Raw genomic sequence first — 15,485 nt, 5'->3', positions numbered from 1 at the left:
CCCGTCTTGTTTTGCAGCAACAACCCCCAGATAAATGAATATACTTTTATTTGGTGTTTTGGAAGATAATTCAGCTGAAAAATAGTACTTTTGTTTGTAATTAAAAAAAAACAAATAGATTAATTTTCTACTAAGCAGTCTTGGTCATCTTGTTTGGAACAACCTAGAAAAATTGGTCAAGTTCACCAAAATAATGGATTGGTCCCATTTTTGACCCAAGAAGTGTGCGCCAGATAATTTTGCTATTTTTAAAGGGACAGTGTGTATTATTTCAACGCTAGATGTCACTGCAATTGGTGCAACAAAATAACAAGGAAAAATACTACTGAGGTTTGATGTAACCATGTATTACCATTTTACCGTACTTTTTTTACCTAGCCTTTTTTACAATTTTGGGTACCAGTAGCAGCAAGATGACAATTATCTCAGCTCCGTTTTGGTGAGGCTCGTGTGTATAATGAATGCTAATTTCTCAAACTACAAGTCTTTTTGAAAAATGCATTTTTATTTGATTTGTGCCTATTTGAATCAATACTGTAGTGTAACCTAGAAGATTTATTAAAAAGAGCTCAGGAGGACTTTGGAACAGGTTGGAATTTTTTATCTGAGATTTGGGTCCTTTCCTGTTCTCCTTGCAAGTTAAGGATACTTTATTTTGAATTTGTACTATTTATAAACTTATCATATAGGAAAACAACAATGTATTAATAAACACCAGCAAACATGTAAACCCATAATAAATAACAATCACATTAATTCATATATTTATCATCCATCCATCCTTTTTCGCACCACTTATCCCCACAAGAGGGGTGCTGGAGCCCATCCCAGCCATCTTTGGGCGGTGGCAGGGGACACCCTGAACTTGTTGTCAGCTAGTCGCAGGGCACTCAAAGACAGACAACTCACTCACTCCTAGGGACAGTAAAGGCCAATTAAACTGACTCATGTTATTTTGTGAGGAAACCGGAGTGCCTGGAGGAAATCCACATAGACACGGGGGAGAACATGCAAAGAGGTTGCGGTAGCTGGATTTGAACCCTTAACTCTCCCACAGTGGGGCTGAGGGCTAACCACCTAGCCAGTTTTGTAATATATTCCGGTAATCTTGTTGTTTGACATTTTGGGGTTGCAAAAAGATTTGATAAAAAGAAAAAGGGCTAAGGAGAGGACCTTTAGAACGGTAGGAATTTTTGCATCTTGAGTGTTGTTTGTAGAGTCCTCCACTGTTTTTCTTGCAGGTTTCAAATTAATCCCCTTGTTTTGAGTGTAAAATAAACTATAAACTTAGCAAGTAACAAAAGCAGATGCATATTTCTGTATTTTTATTTCGTGTAGTCATGGGATCAAAGTAAATTTGTTTTCCATTAATAATTTTGTGCTAAAGATAAGTAAATAGTAAGACGACACACTGGTAAAGTATCGCTTATAAATAGCATTTACAAAATAAGTATCCACAAATATTCTTTACAAAGGAGATGTTTATTACAAACACAATTAATCAGGAAACAAGTAAACTGAAGTGAAAAAGCATGTCAAAGCAAAAAATATACACATTTAAAGAGGCCTTTTTTTTAAAAAATGAACTATAGAAAATGTAAATGAAATGAAAGTACATAAATACAAATAAAGTCTTACTATTTAGTATTTATATCAAATTTAATGAAAATGCGTTTTACTTACAGTAATTGGAATGCACATAGATGCATGTATTCAGACCAGTCGCTAGAGATCAGTCTCAAGGGGGCATAATAAACGCATGGTTGGTCACAATTATTATCACCCACAAAAAAACAGACTTCAAGCTTCCAGTGGGGTGGCAAAAACCTATATCACAGGGGAGAGGGGGGGCTGCGGGGCAGGGCCCATATGACGCGTGTTCATGTATTTATGCTTCATCAGTCTCCAATAAATAAATAAAGTGCTCCACACACATAATCCCCAAATCCAAATATACAATTTATTTCATGAAAGTGAGAAATATGATGTTTGAAACCGAGGGCGTAATTCAACCCAAGCACCCCCAAAAATTATAGCATTTTTAAAACTCTCTTTTCCTTAAAAGACAGGATAGGCATAAATATAATGAAAAACGCTAGATATTAAAAAAAAAAAAAACTAAACCTAACAAAGTTGTGAAGAACACAGTGTCAGAAGTACTCCACTGCCTTGAAATGGTTCCGTCCATTTCATTCCGAGCACCGCTCTTGCCCCCTTCCCCGCTCTCTTTTGCTGGGCTAGTGTCACTTGAGTCTGTGGAGGCTCCAGTATATTATGATGAGAGTATGTTAATATGGAAGCCCAAGAGTGCCATAATTCAATTGAAAAAAAAATACTTAATAAAAAAGCAACCTTAAAACAAACATTCAATCAATAAAAACTGACTTTAAAACTATAAAACCTTTTTAATTAAAATTTTTTCATTATTAAATATTACACGTAATATGTGTTAAAGTGAAATAAAATAAATGTTTTAACCAGCTAGAACTAAAGGTCTGAACCTAAAACCACCCCTGTTTGAAACCACTGAAAAATATTAACAAAAACTAGCAAGGATGAAAAAGGGCAAAAAATGACCGACACTACGGTAACCATTCATTTTCTTATGAATGCATACACAACTGTGGGTCACACTAGAAAATGTTTATTAAATTCCAACCTGAAGTCTTTTGAGGTATTATCATCTCCTCATGTTTAATCTTGACTGTCTGTAACGTGAAAATATTAAAAAATTAATGAAAGTAAAATAGCCTAAAAATAGCCTTTAAAGAAAATGGAAGAAAATAGAAATGATGTTGTCCATAAAAAACACTGTAAATGTTCTTAATCCTCATTAATGAAGCACATGGCATATTCTTTTGATTCTCCTCGTTACATCTCGTCGTTGGGACTATTTCTATCCCTGCAAAGTAAATCTGTCTGCCTCGCTACGCCCAGGAGGTCAGAGTTCAAATGTCATAATGCGCCATGTTTGCAGCTGCCATCTTGTTGCAGAACTTCCCTTGCAGAGACACGTAACATCCTATTTCTCGCTAACTCAATCGATAGCAATAAACCATTGTCATACTGTGCCGTGTTGAGGTTCTGTCGTTGTTCGAGAATCCTAGGACCACTGGCAGGCGCAATTTGTGGGTTCCTGAATACTATAGCTCACCCAGGTAGAGTTGCCGGTGCAGTAGAGCTGCACGGAGCGCCGCTGCAAGCCCATCTCCCGGCAACACTTGCAGAATCGAGCGTACGTGTTAATGTTGTAGTTGTAGATGCTGGCGGACGGACACTTGCCGTCACACGACACAATGTTGACCTGCAGCGCACAGGCAAACACCAAATCGGATGTTTGGTAAGGACCAGACTGAGGCGATGTTATAACGCCAAGAGGAAAGGTTGCAGTTTAATAGTCAAAAGTTGTTATTACAGTACTGTAAATTTGGTAATTGATTGTTCTGAATACAATCCAGCAGCTTCTAATATTTTATAAAGAACAGTATTGGTTGATCGCGACTCCTTTGAATTTATGGAAACTTACCAGAGATTGAAATATGGGGCTAAAACACATCGATGTGCTTGTTTTATGTAGGAGAGACACAAAAAAAAGGGAAATGTTTCCCATACTGTAGAAAGATCCTGGCAGGCTGCCAGGATTTAATTGGTCCCACCAGTTTCTTAAACTTTTATTGGAAAAAAATATATCTTTTTAAATATGTATACAGTGTCGTGAAAAAGTATTTCCCCCTTCCTTATGTATGTGTTTTTGCATATTTATCTCTTACAAAGGTTTCAGTTTATCAAACGTATTTTAGTATCACATAAGGACAACCTAAAGAAATACAAAGCGCAGTTTTAAAATGTTGATTCCATTTACCAAGGCACAAACAAATCTAAATCTACCCGGCCCTATGTAAAAAAGTAATTTCCCCTTGAACATAATAGCAAGTTGCACCAACCTTGGGGAACCTTTACAATAATTTCTATTTCACAACGCTGTGGGGGAAATTGTGTCCCACTCTTCTTTGCAAAATGGTTTCAAATCTGACATATTGAATGGTTTTCTAGCATGAACTGCCCATCTAAGATCACACGACAGCATCTCAATTGGACTTTAATCTGGGCTATGACTTGGCCACTCCAGAACCTTCATTGTGTTTTGTTTGGTTTCGCCATTCAGAGGTGGACTTATTGGTGTGTTTCGGATCATTGTCCGGCTGCATGATCCTAAAGAGTTTGAGGGCACGGAGTGATGGCCGGACGTTCTCCTTCAGGATCAGGTGGCTCAATTTGCTCCTAGGCTCAGTGCCTTAATAAATAGAATCCACATTTAAAAACTTCATTTTGTATTTCCTTCGTTTTTCTCTGTGTGATATTAAAATGGTTTGATCACATGAAACCTATGTGAGAGATAAATATGCTAAAAAAAAATAAAAAACACTTCACGACACTGTGAATTTCGAAGTTAATCAAAATAGCTTTTAGCTTTCTTATGATATAAATGATCTGCAAAACAATCTCTACAAAGTGAACGGGGGTCCGTCGTGACGTTCTCTGTCTTTCTATCTATGGAAGGCGCTAGTAACTTATTGCGTTTCGAGCTGAGCAGTGGGGGAAGGGTGGCAGCCTTGAGTTCAAAATGTAGAACAAAAATAAACAAAATACTGAACGTTTTAAAAAAAGAGAAAAATGTCTAACAGTGTCTAACAGTGGCACAAGAAGCCGAAGAGGGTGTTCTCCAAAAAGAGACGCAATTCCCACCACTAAAAGGTTGCGTGTTACAATAACCTCCAGTAAAGAGTAAACCATTGAAGTAGAATGATTCAGCATTGTGTCATAGAGGCATTCACAAAAGCAGTGTTACAGTCCTGATATTTAATTCTTTTATTTACCAACACACCAATATGAGTATTAAATTGAACTAATTTTAAAACTCATATTGGTGATTTGGTCTGTTTACTCACCAATACGATACCTAACAACTAAAGAATTATTATTATTATTATTATAATTGTTAGGTAATTGTTTATGTCTGTGCCATCAAACAATCCATAAAATTGAGACTATAAGGGGCACCCGATTATTAGCCGCACCCAGTACATGGTTAAGGGCACAACCGTTTTGTACATACATAAGCGTACCTGACTATAAGCCGCTCGTGCCCAAATTGAAACAAGAGATATTTACAAAGAACAAGTTTTCATAATATACGGTACCTTCAACCCGCTGGTGGGCCGCCTTTTGATAAACAACTAAGTGTCTGTACGATGTCTCAGGTCACTGAAATCCGTCATACCGCATCATTGGAAAGTTTAAACTCTTGGATTAAAGATAGGATGACTATTTCAAAATATTCTCATCAGAGAAACATTACAATTAGTCTAAAAACAAGATACTCGAAAAATATAAAGCCGAGGTAACACATTATAATGTCCCCTGGTTGTCTTTAACTTGTTTGAATGCAAAAATGGCTTTGTTACATCAAAGACAAGCCATATAATACAACCATGTAAAATAATTACTCCAAAACACACAATAATTTCGACGGATGAATAGATTTCCGACATAAACATTTCTGCTTCGTTGGATATTGCTTCTTGTAATTTGTTTATTTCGCCACATTATTTCCGTTTACAAATACGCAGACTCGAAAAGTTATTCCCAATATGGTAGTTAGCCCTCCACTTTGGATTGACACCTTTTCCACGATGAGGGTCTGTTCATGCTAGTTTTAGTCATGCACAAAGCGCCAAGTTACATTAAACTTGCGTTTTCCTTGACATATACTGTATATTCCACCTGTTTTTCTCTTACATTTACTGCTTGGGTAACCCTGGAGGTCGTTAGAAGGAAATGCATAAATAAGCAACATTATTGCATAAGCTGCGGCTTATAGTCCGAATTTTACGATAAAGGTCAAATTTAATAAAATCTCGGAATTTCCATTAACAATGATGAATCATACTTCTTTTTTTGGAACAAAAGCTTTCTTAAAGACTTAGATCAAAGTTAGCAAAGAAAGTAACAAAGGTGGTTAAAATGTGCTTTATGATGAAATGTATGGTGTTTAGATTATTTAATACTTGAGAAAATTCACAAACTTACATTTTACGAATAAAAAACCAAAACAAAATACCAACGACAAGGAGCTTTGACTATTGAACAGCCATAAAGACTTATTCGGGAATTTTTCACGAGTGAGTGAGTGAGTCCCCTATATTACATACCGGTCTGTTACTCCGACAATCGTTCTTCCGAATAGTCATCCTTACTGTCACCTTTTGACATGACTTCCCATCTTCTTTGCCTGTTTACACATAAGCAGATGAACGGAAAAGGATTAGGGCCAGTGGGAAAATATATATCTAAATTAAGCATTTCTATTTGTTTTATCTCTGAATTTGGAATTTTCTTTCTCACCTGATGAAAAAAAAATTCCAACTTCGAATTCACACTTTATTCTTACTGGATTCTGACATTAAGGTGAGAATTCTAAGTTACGATACTGCCAATCAATTATTTCACTGGCCCTGGTCCTCCTCCGTAGAGACAAAACTAGGGCAAATTTAAACAAATTAACCCCAACAGCATTCCGCATACATAATTGAAAAACTCACTTAGAAAGAATACTTGAAAGAAGAGTAAAGAAGAAAGGAACACTGAAATTCAGAATCATGCACATGCTACTTGATTTATAAATTGCATGAGCAAATGAATGTATTTAATATAAGAAGTAAATTAGAAGTAGACTATATTGTATACAGTAATCCCTCCTTTTTTGCAGGGGTTGCGTTCCAAAAACGTCCCGCGATTTAAAACCTACCAAGTGGAATTGTAGTGGTTCAGTGACTAAGAGTCTCCAAGAGATGACAGCCTAGCCTCATTATTCCAGTCTTCCTCTCCATTCTCTGGCCAAGGTACTCTCAATCATCATTAGCCACCCTCTACTATAAATACTCCGGTCTCCCACTCTACATTGCTAAATCGTCTAAGTACGCTTACGCTGCACATATATTCCCTCGCCAAGACGACAAGTTCCAGAGACTTTCTACACCAGGTGTTTTTTCAAGATATTCCCCAAATCTTCTTTTCAACACTTTCACCCCCAAATATCACCCCCCATGTTTCTCATCCTCGGCAGTCCCAGTTCTACTCTCCCCTTCTCATTAGGGAGTCTCATTTTTTGTCATTGAATAAACGCCACCTGTTGGGGTTTGATCGCATCCACGAAATCTGTCTCCATATGTCCTGCATTTGGGTCTGTCGGACATTATGAATTCTATTCAATCAACCCGCCAAATAAATAAAAAGGCCGATATAGATAATTCCCGAGTATCTGTGCCTATAATTGACCTGCCGATAATAGGTCTATCCCTAACATGTATTTACATTTATGGCCAAACAATCTTCAATGCTTAATCAGGAAAATCATCTTGGGTGATTTAATATGAAAATAACATACTGAGGTGTTAGTCTGCTGGATGACCTTCAGTATAAGAGCTGTATTATTTCAGATGAGCCTTTGAATATTTATCACAAACTATTCAGTCACGTGCACCATAGCAACAGAAAGCAGAGTGCCGCCATAATGTGCCAGCAATGGCTAGAAGACTAATCACACCTTCAATCTATTTAATTCCGTGGCCTAACCATGAAAGAGAAACAAGCTTGCTTTGTTGTAGCCGCTGTAGTTCGTTAGTGATGACGGCCAATGCCGCATTTATCAGAGTGATGAGTGCTTGGACCTGCCCACGGGTCAATCTATTAAGAGGATCTTTTCATGTCTGTACTTTGAACAGGGCGACCCATGGGGGAGATCGCGGTTTATAGGATTATGTCATACAAACCGATGCCCGCTGCAGTTTATCATGAGGAAAAAAGAATGGTAAAGCGAAACCACCAGAGAGCAGTGTCGGCATTATTTTAATCATTGGTTAAGAAACATGGCAACATTTTTTTGTCTAAAAGCACCCAAAATTCAAGCACTTTTACTTCCTTGAAAACACATCACTAAAATTCATGCAATTTTCAAGGATTTCAAGGACCATGTTGAAAAAACAGCATCCGAAAAACATGTGTTATTTAAAGTCTCACACGAAGGGACACTGAACTGGTTAAGGACCTAGTATAAAAAAAAAAAATCAAACTACAGTCACATCCCCAAAAATATCAAATTAGTAAATCAAAGAATTTCAATTAAAAAGACTAATAAAGCTTTTTTTTAACCATATAGAACCAGGGTAGAACAATGTCTTCACAACAGTTTTAGTTCCCCAGCAATAATGTAAAAGAATGCAGCAGCAAGCCAACCTTCTACAGCAACTACTTGGATGAAGGACCACAAACACCAGACCACATTTGAAATCTACAATGGTAGAATGCAAACATGCAAGGCTGTTTACTGAACCTTTACAAACAAAACATTGTTGGCAATCAACATTGCACTGAGCAGATAGTGCTAAATGTGGAGAGATTTTTTGCGCATGGCCCGGGAATTTAGGACATAGGTGTGTACCGCAGGTGCCACAGTCCTCTCATGTGGTATCTCATTTCAACCAGGAAACTAAATATTTAGTGAAAAACCCAACATATTCTAGGTAGTCATGCTGAAAATGACAGTGGTCATAATGTTTGGTTATTTTTTCAACTTTGCTGGAATGTCCTTTTTTTTCTAAAAAAAAATAAAAAAATAAAAAATAAAAAATATGCCCGGTTCATCACTGTGTCTAATAGACTTGGTCTCATGAGTAACATTTTACTGTATCTACAGTAGAAGTAAAAATATAGCCAGGCCTTCTGAAGTAAAGGGATCTAAATAAGGAGGCAGTGAAGTTGCACACCATTAGGAAAAGTAAAAATGTTTTGTTATTCACAGAGAGCAGCAAGAATATTCACCTACGATCAAATTATGCGTTTATATGGTTGAGGCTCCAAGCTTGAAATGTTTGCAAATATTTACCAGGAGTTGGTAGGTCTTATTCCTGGCTAAGAAAGAGAGGGTGGGCTTTAAAAAAAGAAATAAAAAGGTAAGTAAGTAGTTAGGTAGGTAGGTAGGTAGGTAGGTAGGTAGGTAGGTAGGTAGGTAGGTAGGTAGGTAGGTAGGTAGGTAGGTATGTAGGTCGGTAAGTAAATAAGTAAGTAAGTAAGAAATAAAGAGGGGACACACTGAAAGCTACAGGCAAAAAGAAAAACAGAATAACAGAAGACAGGACTCAGAGTCTTAGACAAAGAAAGCAAAAAAGAAGCAAAGAATAAAGGAAAAATACTTCCAGAGAATGTTAAAGAGGGAGAGGAAAATACTGCTACGGAGAGAAAAAGATAACAAGGGTAGAAAAAGTTGGTAAATGAGAAACAACTACAGAAAGAGATGGATATAGAAAGAGAGTGTAAGATACGGCGATAGGGATGGATGGAAAAGACGGATAGACTGAAAAGATGGACAGACACTCATAGAGACAGACAGACAGGTACAGTAGGTACAGTATGTACAGTAGATACGACGGACATACTTGACTCGATTGATAGATTTTTAGGTAAAACTATTTTGTTTCATGGTCCTTTCAAAATGTAGTTCAGATGGATTTAAAAATAATATTATTAATTAATAATATAATAATGTTTTAAAATATCTTGGGTTTAAAAGGGAATCACTTTACAACCTAGTTTTTTTTTTATGTTTGTGTATACAAGTTTCAAAGTCGAAATGAGATAAAAGTTGAGAGGACTGTTCTGCTCAGGACCCAGAAATTGCAATCAAACGTGTTTTTCAGTTACATCAGAGAGTGGGAGTACATTGTTGAATATCAACAATAGCACTGTCATTTCGGTACCTCTTTCACAGTTTGTGTTTACTGTAGGAGTCAGGGTGCTAACGGGGAAAGGCAAGAGAGAGAATCCAGTACCTGGCGGGGATTTATACATGTTGGTAAACTGCAGCACATAAAACACTTAGCCATGTTTGTTTCCTTTTTTCAGGTGGTTTTCAGTGATGGTTACTTTAAAACAGACTTTACTGAAAAGTTAAAAAAGGCAAATATTGAGATAGAATATTGAAACCATATTAACCATTTAGCAGCTAATTTAAACTGCACAGGGTATTATGTGTTGAGGGCATGCAAGGCAAAATAGATGATTGTTAGCTGCAGGCTCTAGCTTTACACTAACTATGTTACAGCTGTGCATTGCTCACAGACTCACATGTCTTGCAACATCCATCCATGTAACTGGAGATACTTCCTCCAATCTGTGGGCAACATGGAGCAAAAGTCATGAATCACCACATCAGTCACCTTAAAAAGGACTTTTAAATTGCATCTCATCATAAGCCAAACCTATTGCTTTTGTATTTCATTGTAACTTAGTATGTTGCTGTTCTTTGATTAAAACACCTTACTGGGCGGATCTCCTTTTGTAACCTAGGAGATATAATAAAAAGAAGGCGCAGGGGAGGGCCTTGAGCTCAGGTTGGACTTTCTTATCCGAAGGCTTGCTCCCCTGTTCTCCTTGTAAGTCATTCAAATCAGTCAATTTAGTAACAACCTAGGATTTTGGTTAACACTTATCCAAGTAATGGATTAGTAAATAGGATTATTTCAACCTGTTTTTAAAGTGAAAGCTTTGGATCCATGCTGACCTTCATACACTCGGTCTCATTGAAAGGGGGGCAGCTGAAGGGGTAGGAGATGAGTGTCGCCCCAACTAGAGTGTCTGTGCATTCATACTTCATACAGTCGGACACCCACGATTTTCCTGGCTGAAAACACAACATTATCACTTGGGAATCTGGATGGTAACATATTTCTTAATTATACTAATACTAATTGATCACCTTGTAGAAAAGTGTTGACCCATTCTCATGTGTGTAGAGGCAGGATATATTCTTACAAACTCCACAACATGTTGACTGGTCTTTTGAAGGGATATATATCTGATTCTACAACACACACACATATGAAGATTACATAACAACAAACTGAAATAAGTAATGGAGAGCGCTCTCCTGGAACCCCGAAAAGTTCTCTATGGATGTCATACTCTTTGGCAGAGGCCAGTACAGTTGGTGCTGCTTGTGCGCAGGATGTAAAAACCACTTTCGGCGTCCAGTACGCGGCTGCACTGAAGATTGTAGCATAAGCCGTTCTCCCGGTGTTCCACCAGGGTCTGACCGGGTCGGAGCAACCCTTCCATTGCCCCCTTGTACACACAAACCGCTTCTCGAACTGCACACAGACCGGGTTTGAAATGAAAGTGAGAACAGTCACATTTTACGATAAGGAATTTCACAGTGTTTAATTTTCAGAACCATATAGCAGCAAAAATACACACCACACTTGTATCTTTGGCAGGCGCATTGATTCTGAGGGCTCGAAATGAAGGCCTGCTCGAGCTGAAGGACTTCTCCCTGAGATATACAATCCAAACCACACAAAACCTGAGTAACACTACACGATGGGTACAGATAGACAAAGTTGTATCTGATATGCTGAATAAACTAAGCACTTGATGGTCCCTGTCTGCAGGTAAGTTGATAGAGATCTTCGCATTTTATTCTATTGTTTAAGATTTGCCAATACTCGGAAAAATAAATTGAGGTGTTAAAACTATCAAAAATGGAAAAGTACGCTAGTCTGCAGTTACCATTGGACACAATAAAAATGTTACGAAACTGCCCACGGACAGACATGTGCATGCGGCCAACAATAACTACAGTAATGAAAATGTTTTTATTTATTACTGATCCATCAAAATACATCTTTTGATAGAACTGGTCCAGTATGAAGTAAAATCAGGGGTAATATTGAAACAACTCATTTAATTCATACATCATAGACTAATTGTAAAAAAGGTTACGTATAAGAATTTTAACATACCAGTTGACATTTAGGAGTGGTAATTTTGTCACAGGAACATACTGAAAACACAAAACACAACATTGAGTTTAAATATTCTTAAAATAAAAAGGCATTAATAACAAAGTATTTAATACGATGAATTTGATCAAATCTAAGATACAGATCAGTGGTTCCCAATCTTGTTTAATGATGTACTCCCTGGTGATTAAAATTTGGCTTATATATATATATATATATATATATATATATATATATATATATATATATATATATATATATATATAAATCATAAAGTTGTTTTTACTAAATTATTAATGGCAAGTTAAGTTGATCCATTCTCGTTGAGGCAGTCTTTGTTTTTTAGGATGAAGACATTGGATAGCCTACTAAAAAAGATGAATTTATGGTTTTTGAAATAATTACGTGTTTGTACATGATTGTTGTAGGTAAATTTGTTTCAAGAGCTCCTATAACCCCTCTGGAGTGCTGTCAATTACCCCCAGGGGTGCATCTACCCCCTCCTGAGGAGCACAAATGTTAATCACAATGTAAAAAATGCAGAACATGTTATATTATATTACATCATATCATCCATCCATCATCTCTACCACTTACCCTCAGTAGGGTCGTGGGCGTGTCGGAGCCCATCCCAACTATCGCCAGGCAGTGGGCAGGGGACACCCTGAACTGGTTGCCAGCCAGTCGCAGGGCACAAAGAGAAACACAACTCACTTGCTCATTCACACCTAGCGACAATTTGGACAGGTCAATCAACCTGACATGGATGTTTTAGGAATGTGGGAGGAAATCACGCAAGCACCGGGAGAACTTGCAAACTCCACACAGGCTGGTAGCTGGATTTGAACCCATGACCTAGGAACTGTGCCGCGGACTCGCCTACCACTCAGCTGCCATGCCGCCCCATAGCATATCATGTCATATCCTATTATATTATATAGAATATTATGTACCGCATGTCTGATTGGCACAGCAGTGTTCTGAACTAGACACTGACACCGGCGACATCCCAAAAGGGCAACTGAGCTGAGGACACCTGGAGGGCTCACAAACTGCAATACATAAAAGAACACATGTGCATTATAAAACAAACAAAACATAATATAAATATGTATCTTACCCGCTATTACATAAATATCGTTCTCCTACAGCTAACTGGTCTTTTTAGCTGCTTCAGCTTAATTTAGCTCACTAAGTTAGCATATTTCACAAAAGCTGTCATGTGGTTGTGATTCACAGGTCAAGGAGATATTGCACAAAAGTGGAACCGAAACAATCATGGCCAACTGATTAAGAGTGGCTCTAACTAGTCTAGCTTGCGCAATTAGGCTTAATCGATTGCACAAGCGGCAATGTCAAGCAAAGTGTAGATATTTGGGATGAATGTCTCTATAATGTTTAATGTTCTCTAGTTCTGCCATACTTAACATATTGTGCAGAAGACTGGGGCAATAATTACAAAAGTTCACTACAGCCCCTTTTTATCCTCCAAAAACGTGCAATTAGAACCATACAAAGGGTGGAATATTGAGATCATACTAAAATTTTATTCCTGCAGTCCAAATTATTAAAATTAGATGATTTAGTAAAATTTTTCACTGCACAACTGCTATTTAAGGTCAACAAAAGCATAGTGTCAGAAAACATCCATAAGTCATTTATTCGGAGAGAAGGAAATTATAACTTAAGGGATTGTAAAGAATTCATGATCCCAAAGGTGAGAACCACCAGGAGAAGTGTGTGTGTCTCTGTGTGTGGAATCAAGCTTTGGAACGGTTTGCAAGACGAGATCAAACAATGTCCAACTATTCACTTGTTCAAATACAGAGATGAAGAAAATCGGGTATGAGTGATACGAGAAATTGGGAATAGTGCATCTAGAACTATGGTTTACTTTGTGTTATTGTTTCTATTGTTATATCATAACTGTTATTATTAATAGTATTACAATTGTTGTTATATAATTGGTGTGTTTAATAGGGAAGATAAAAGGGTAGGGAATATAAGCATTTGCTTCTGACTACTCTTTTTCGAACATATTATGTAATATTATTTTGTTGTTGAGTTATTGTTTTTGTTCTGTTTTAATTTCAATGTTCGAACAAAGTTTTCATTCATTCATTCGTTCAATGTGCGTTTACTGCCCCATCAGGTCCATTGATCTCAGAATCAAGGATTGGAAAATAAAAATGTCGCGCATCGCCTTTTACGGCCAATGAATAACAGCTCCTTATGTAGTTTTACGAAGATGTGAAAGACATATGAAAAAAAGGTTACAAGAGCACTGTTATTAAGAAAAATGAGGACGCCTGATGGACAATTGCGCACTAGGTTAATGAGAGTGAATGCTATTAGGAGAACACAATGAAACGCGTTCAATGCTAAAGTTTTACCTGTCACATGTGACGCCAGAGTCTGATTCTCAACCAATTTAACAAACTAAAATGTTTTCCAATTCATTCTAACATTCTTTTATCTTGTTTTTATCTTTTAAGTCTTTGATTATATGTTACGCACGGAGTCCCATGTCTGATTTCATTGACAACAATATAGTAATCATTACAAGACAATTATAAGTTGACTATCTTTTTTTGCACTATGATGACTATTTTTGCACCAAATGCATATGTTGACTATTTTTTGCACTATGATGACTATTTTTGCACCAAATGCATATTGCACAAACCCTTACGATACCAAACTGTATGTCACATCCTACATGCCGACATTTTTTGTGTAAATTTTGTGTAAATTATAACTATAACCTTATCCTCCTTGTTTTATAACCTTATCTTCTCTGTTCCTTTATTTTCTTGGTTTTTTTACCTCACTCTGAATGTGTGAAACTGGAGTGTCTTGCCCAATTTCGTTGTCACAATATGTGAACCCATTTTGTAACAATGACAATAAAGGTATATTCTATTCTATTATATTCTACAATTATAATTCTTATCAATTTTTTTATGTTTTGGTTTGATATTTTTAAAGGATAAATGAATATAAACAAAATTATTTCTTTTTTACAAGGGAACAGATGAAAAGGACTTGAACCTACTGTATGTATACTACCCTTGTCAAGACCTCATTGACGCCATCCTTGTAGGTTTTTGCGTCACTTTTTAGAATCTCAAAAACAGAAATAATAAAAACTTTCTTTGAAGCTTTGCTGGCAATTAGAAAACCATTCTTTTTGGGAAAGCCACAAAACAAATGGCCTGAGAGCAATAATTTTACCACTTTAATGGCTATAAAATGACTTTTGCAATATAAATTCAACAGGGTGTAATGACATGACAATATAGTCTATGTAGAGGATTTTTAAGCAGGATGATTAAAATAATGCTACATATCAAGAAAAAGATGGAAATGCTATAAAACACCTATATTTTTAACAAGATTGACAGTGGGAGTGGCAGATGTATCTCTGAGGATAGTTTAAACCTCTTTGTTACCCTAGTCTGGAGCACGCTAGCTGTAAGGAAAAAAGTATCCTGACGACTAAAGAGATCCAAATTTAACATGCTTTCATGCAACAGACATGAGGCTAAATTCAGCCAAGATAATAAACATATCCTGTTTTTCGGTTTCGTGCAATAACCGCCTGCTCATGAACACAGGCAAAATAAGAAC

General features: G+C 36.9%; 1 protein-coding gene across 1 annotated transcript in view; it reads right to left on the bottom strand.

Annotated features, from left to right (window-relative positions):
- Window positions 1–1,547: 1,547 nt before the first annotated feature.
- otog (otogelin) overlaps window positions 1,548–15,485 on the bottom strand; it is a 76,996-nt gene continuing 63,058 nt past the window's right edge. Inside the window, exons 48-56 of the mRNA XM_088333350.1 lie at window positions 12,809–12,907; window positions 11,856–11,896; window positions 11,311–11,386; window positions 11,020–11,204; window positions 10,814–10,918; window positions 10,619–10,738; window positions 10,183–10,228; window positions 6,213–6,292; window positions 1,548–3,304 (exon numbers count right to left, since the gene is read on the bottom strand). Coding sequence (XP_088189476.1) covers window positions 3,104–3,304; window positions 6,213–6,292; window positions 10,183–10,228; window positions 10,619–10,738; window positions 10,814–10,918; window positions 11,020–11,204; window positions 11,311–11,386; window positions 11,856–11,896; window positions 12,809–12,907 — 953 coding nt within the window. The 3' untranslated portion in view covers window positions 1,548–3,103. The remainder of the gene's footprint in view (window positions 3,305–6,212; window positions 6,293–10,182; window positions 10,229–10,618; window positions 10,739–10,813; window positions 10,919–11,019; window positions 11,205–11,310; window positions 11,387–11,855; window positions 11,897–12,808; window positions 12,908–15,485) is intronic.

The sequence above is a fragment of the Urocampus carinirostris genome, chromosome 4 (genome assembly GCF_059441175.1).
Source record: "Urocampus carinirostris isolate Australia breed hairy pipefish chromosome 4, RoL_Ucar_1.0, whole genome shotgun sequence".
NCBI lineage: Eukaryota > Metazoa > Chordata > Actinopteri > Syngnathiformes > Syngnathidae > Urocampus > Urocampus carinirostris.
Note: the sequence above shows the minus strand (reverse complement) of the source record. Positions and strands in the feature narration are given on the sequence as shown.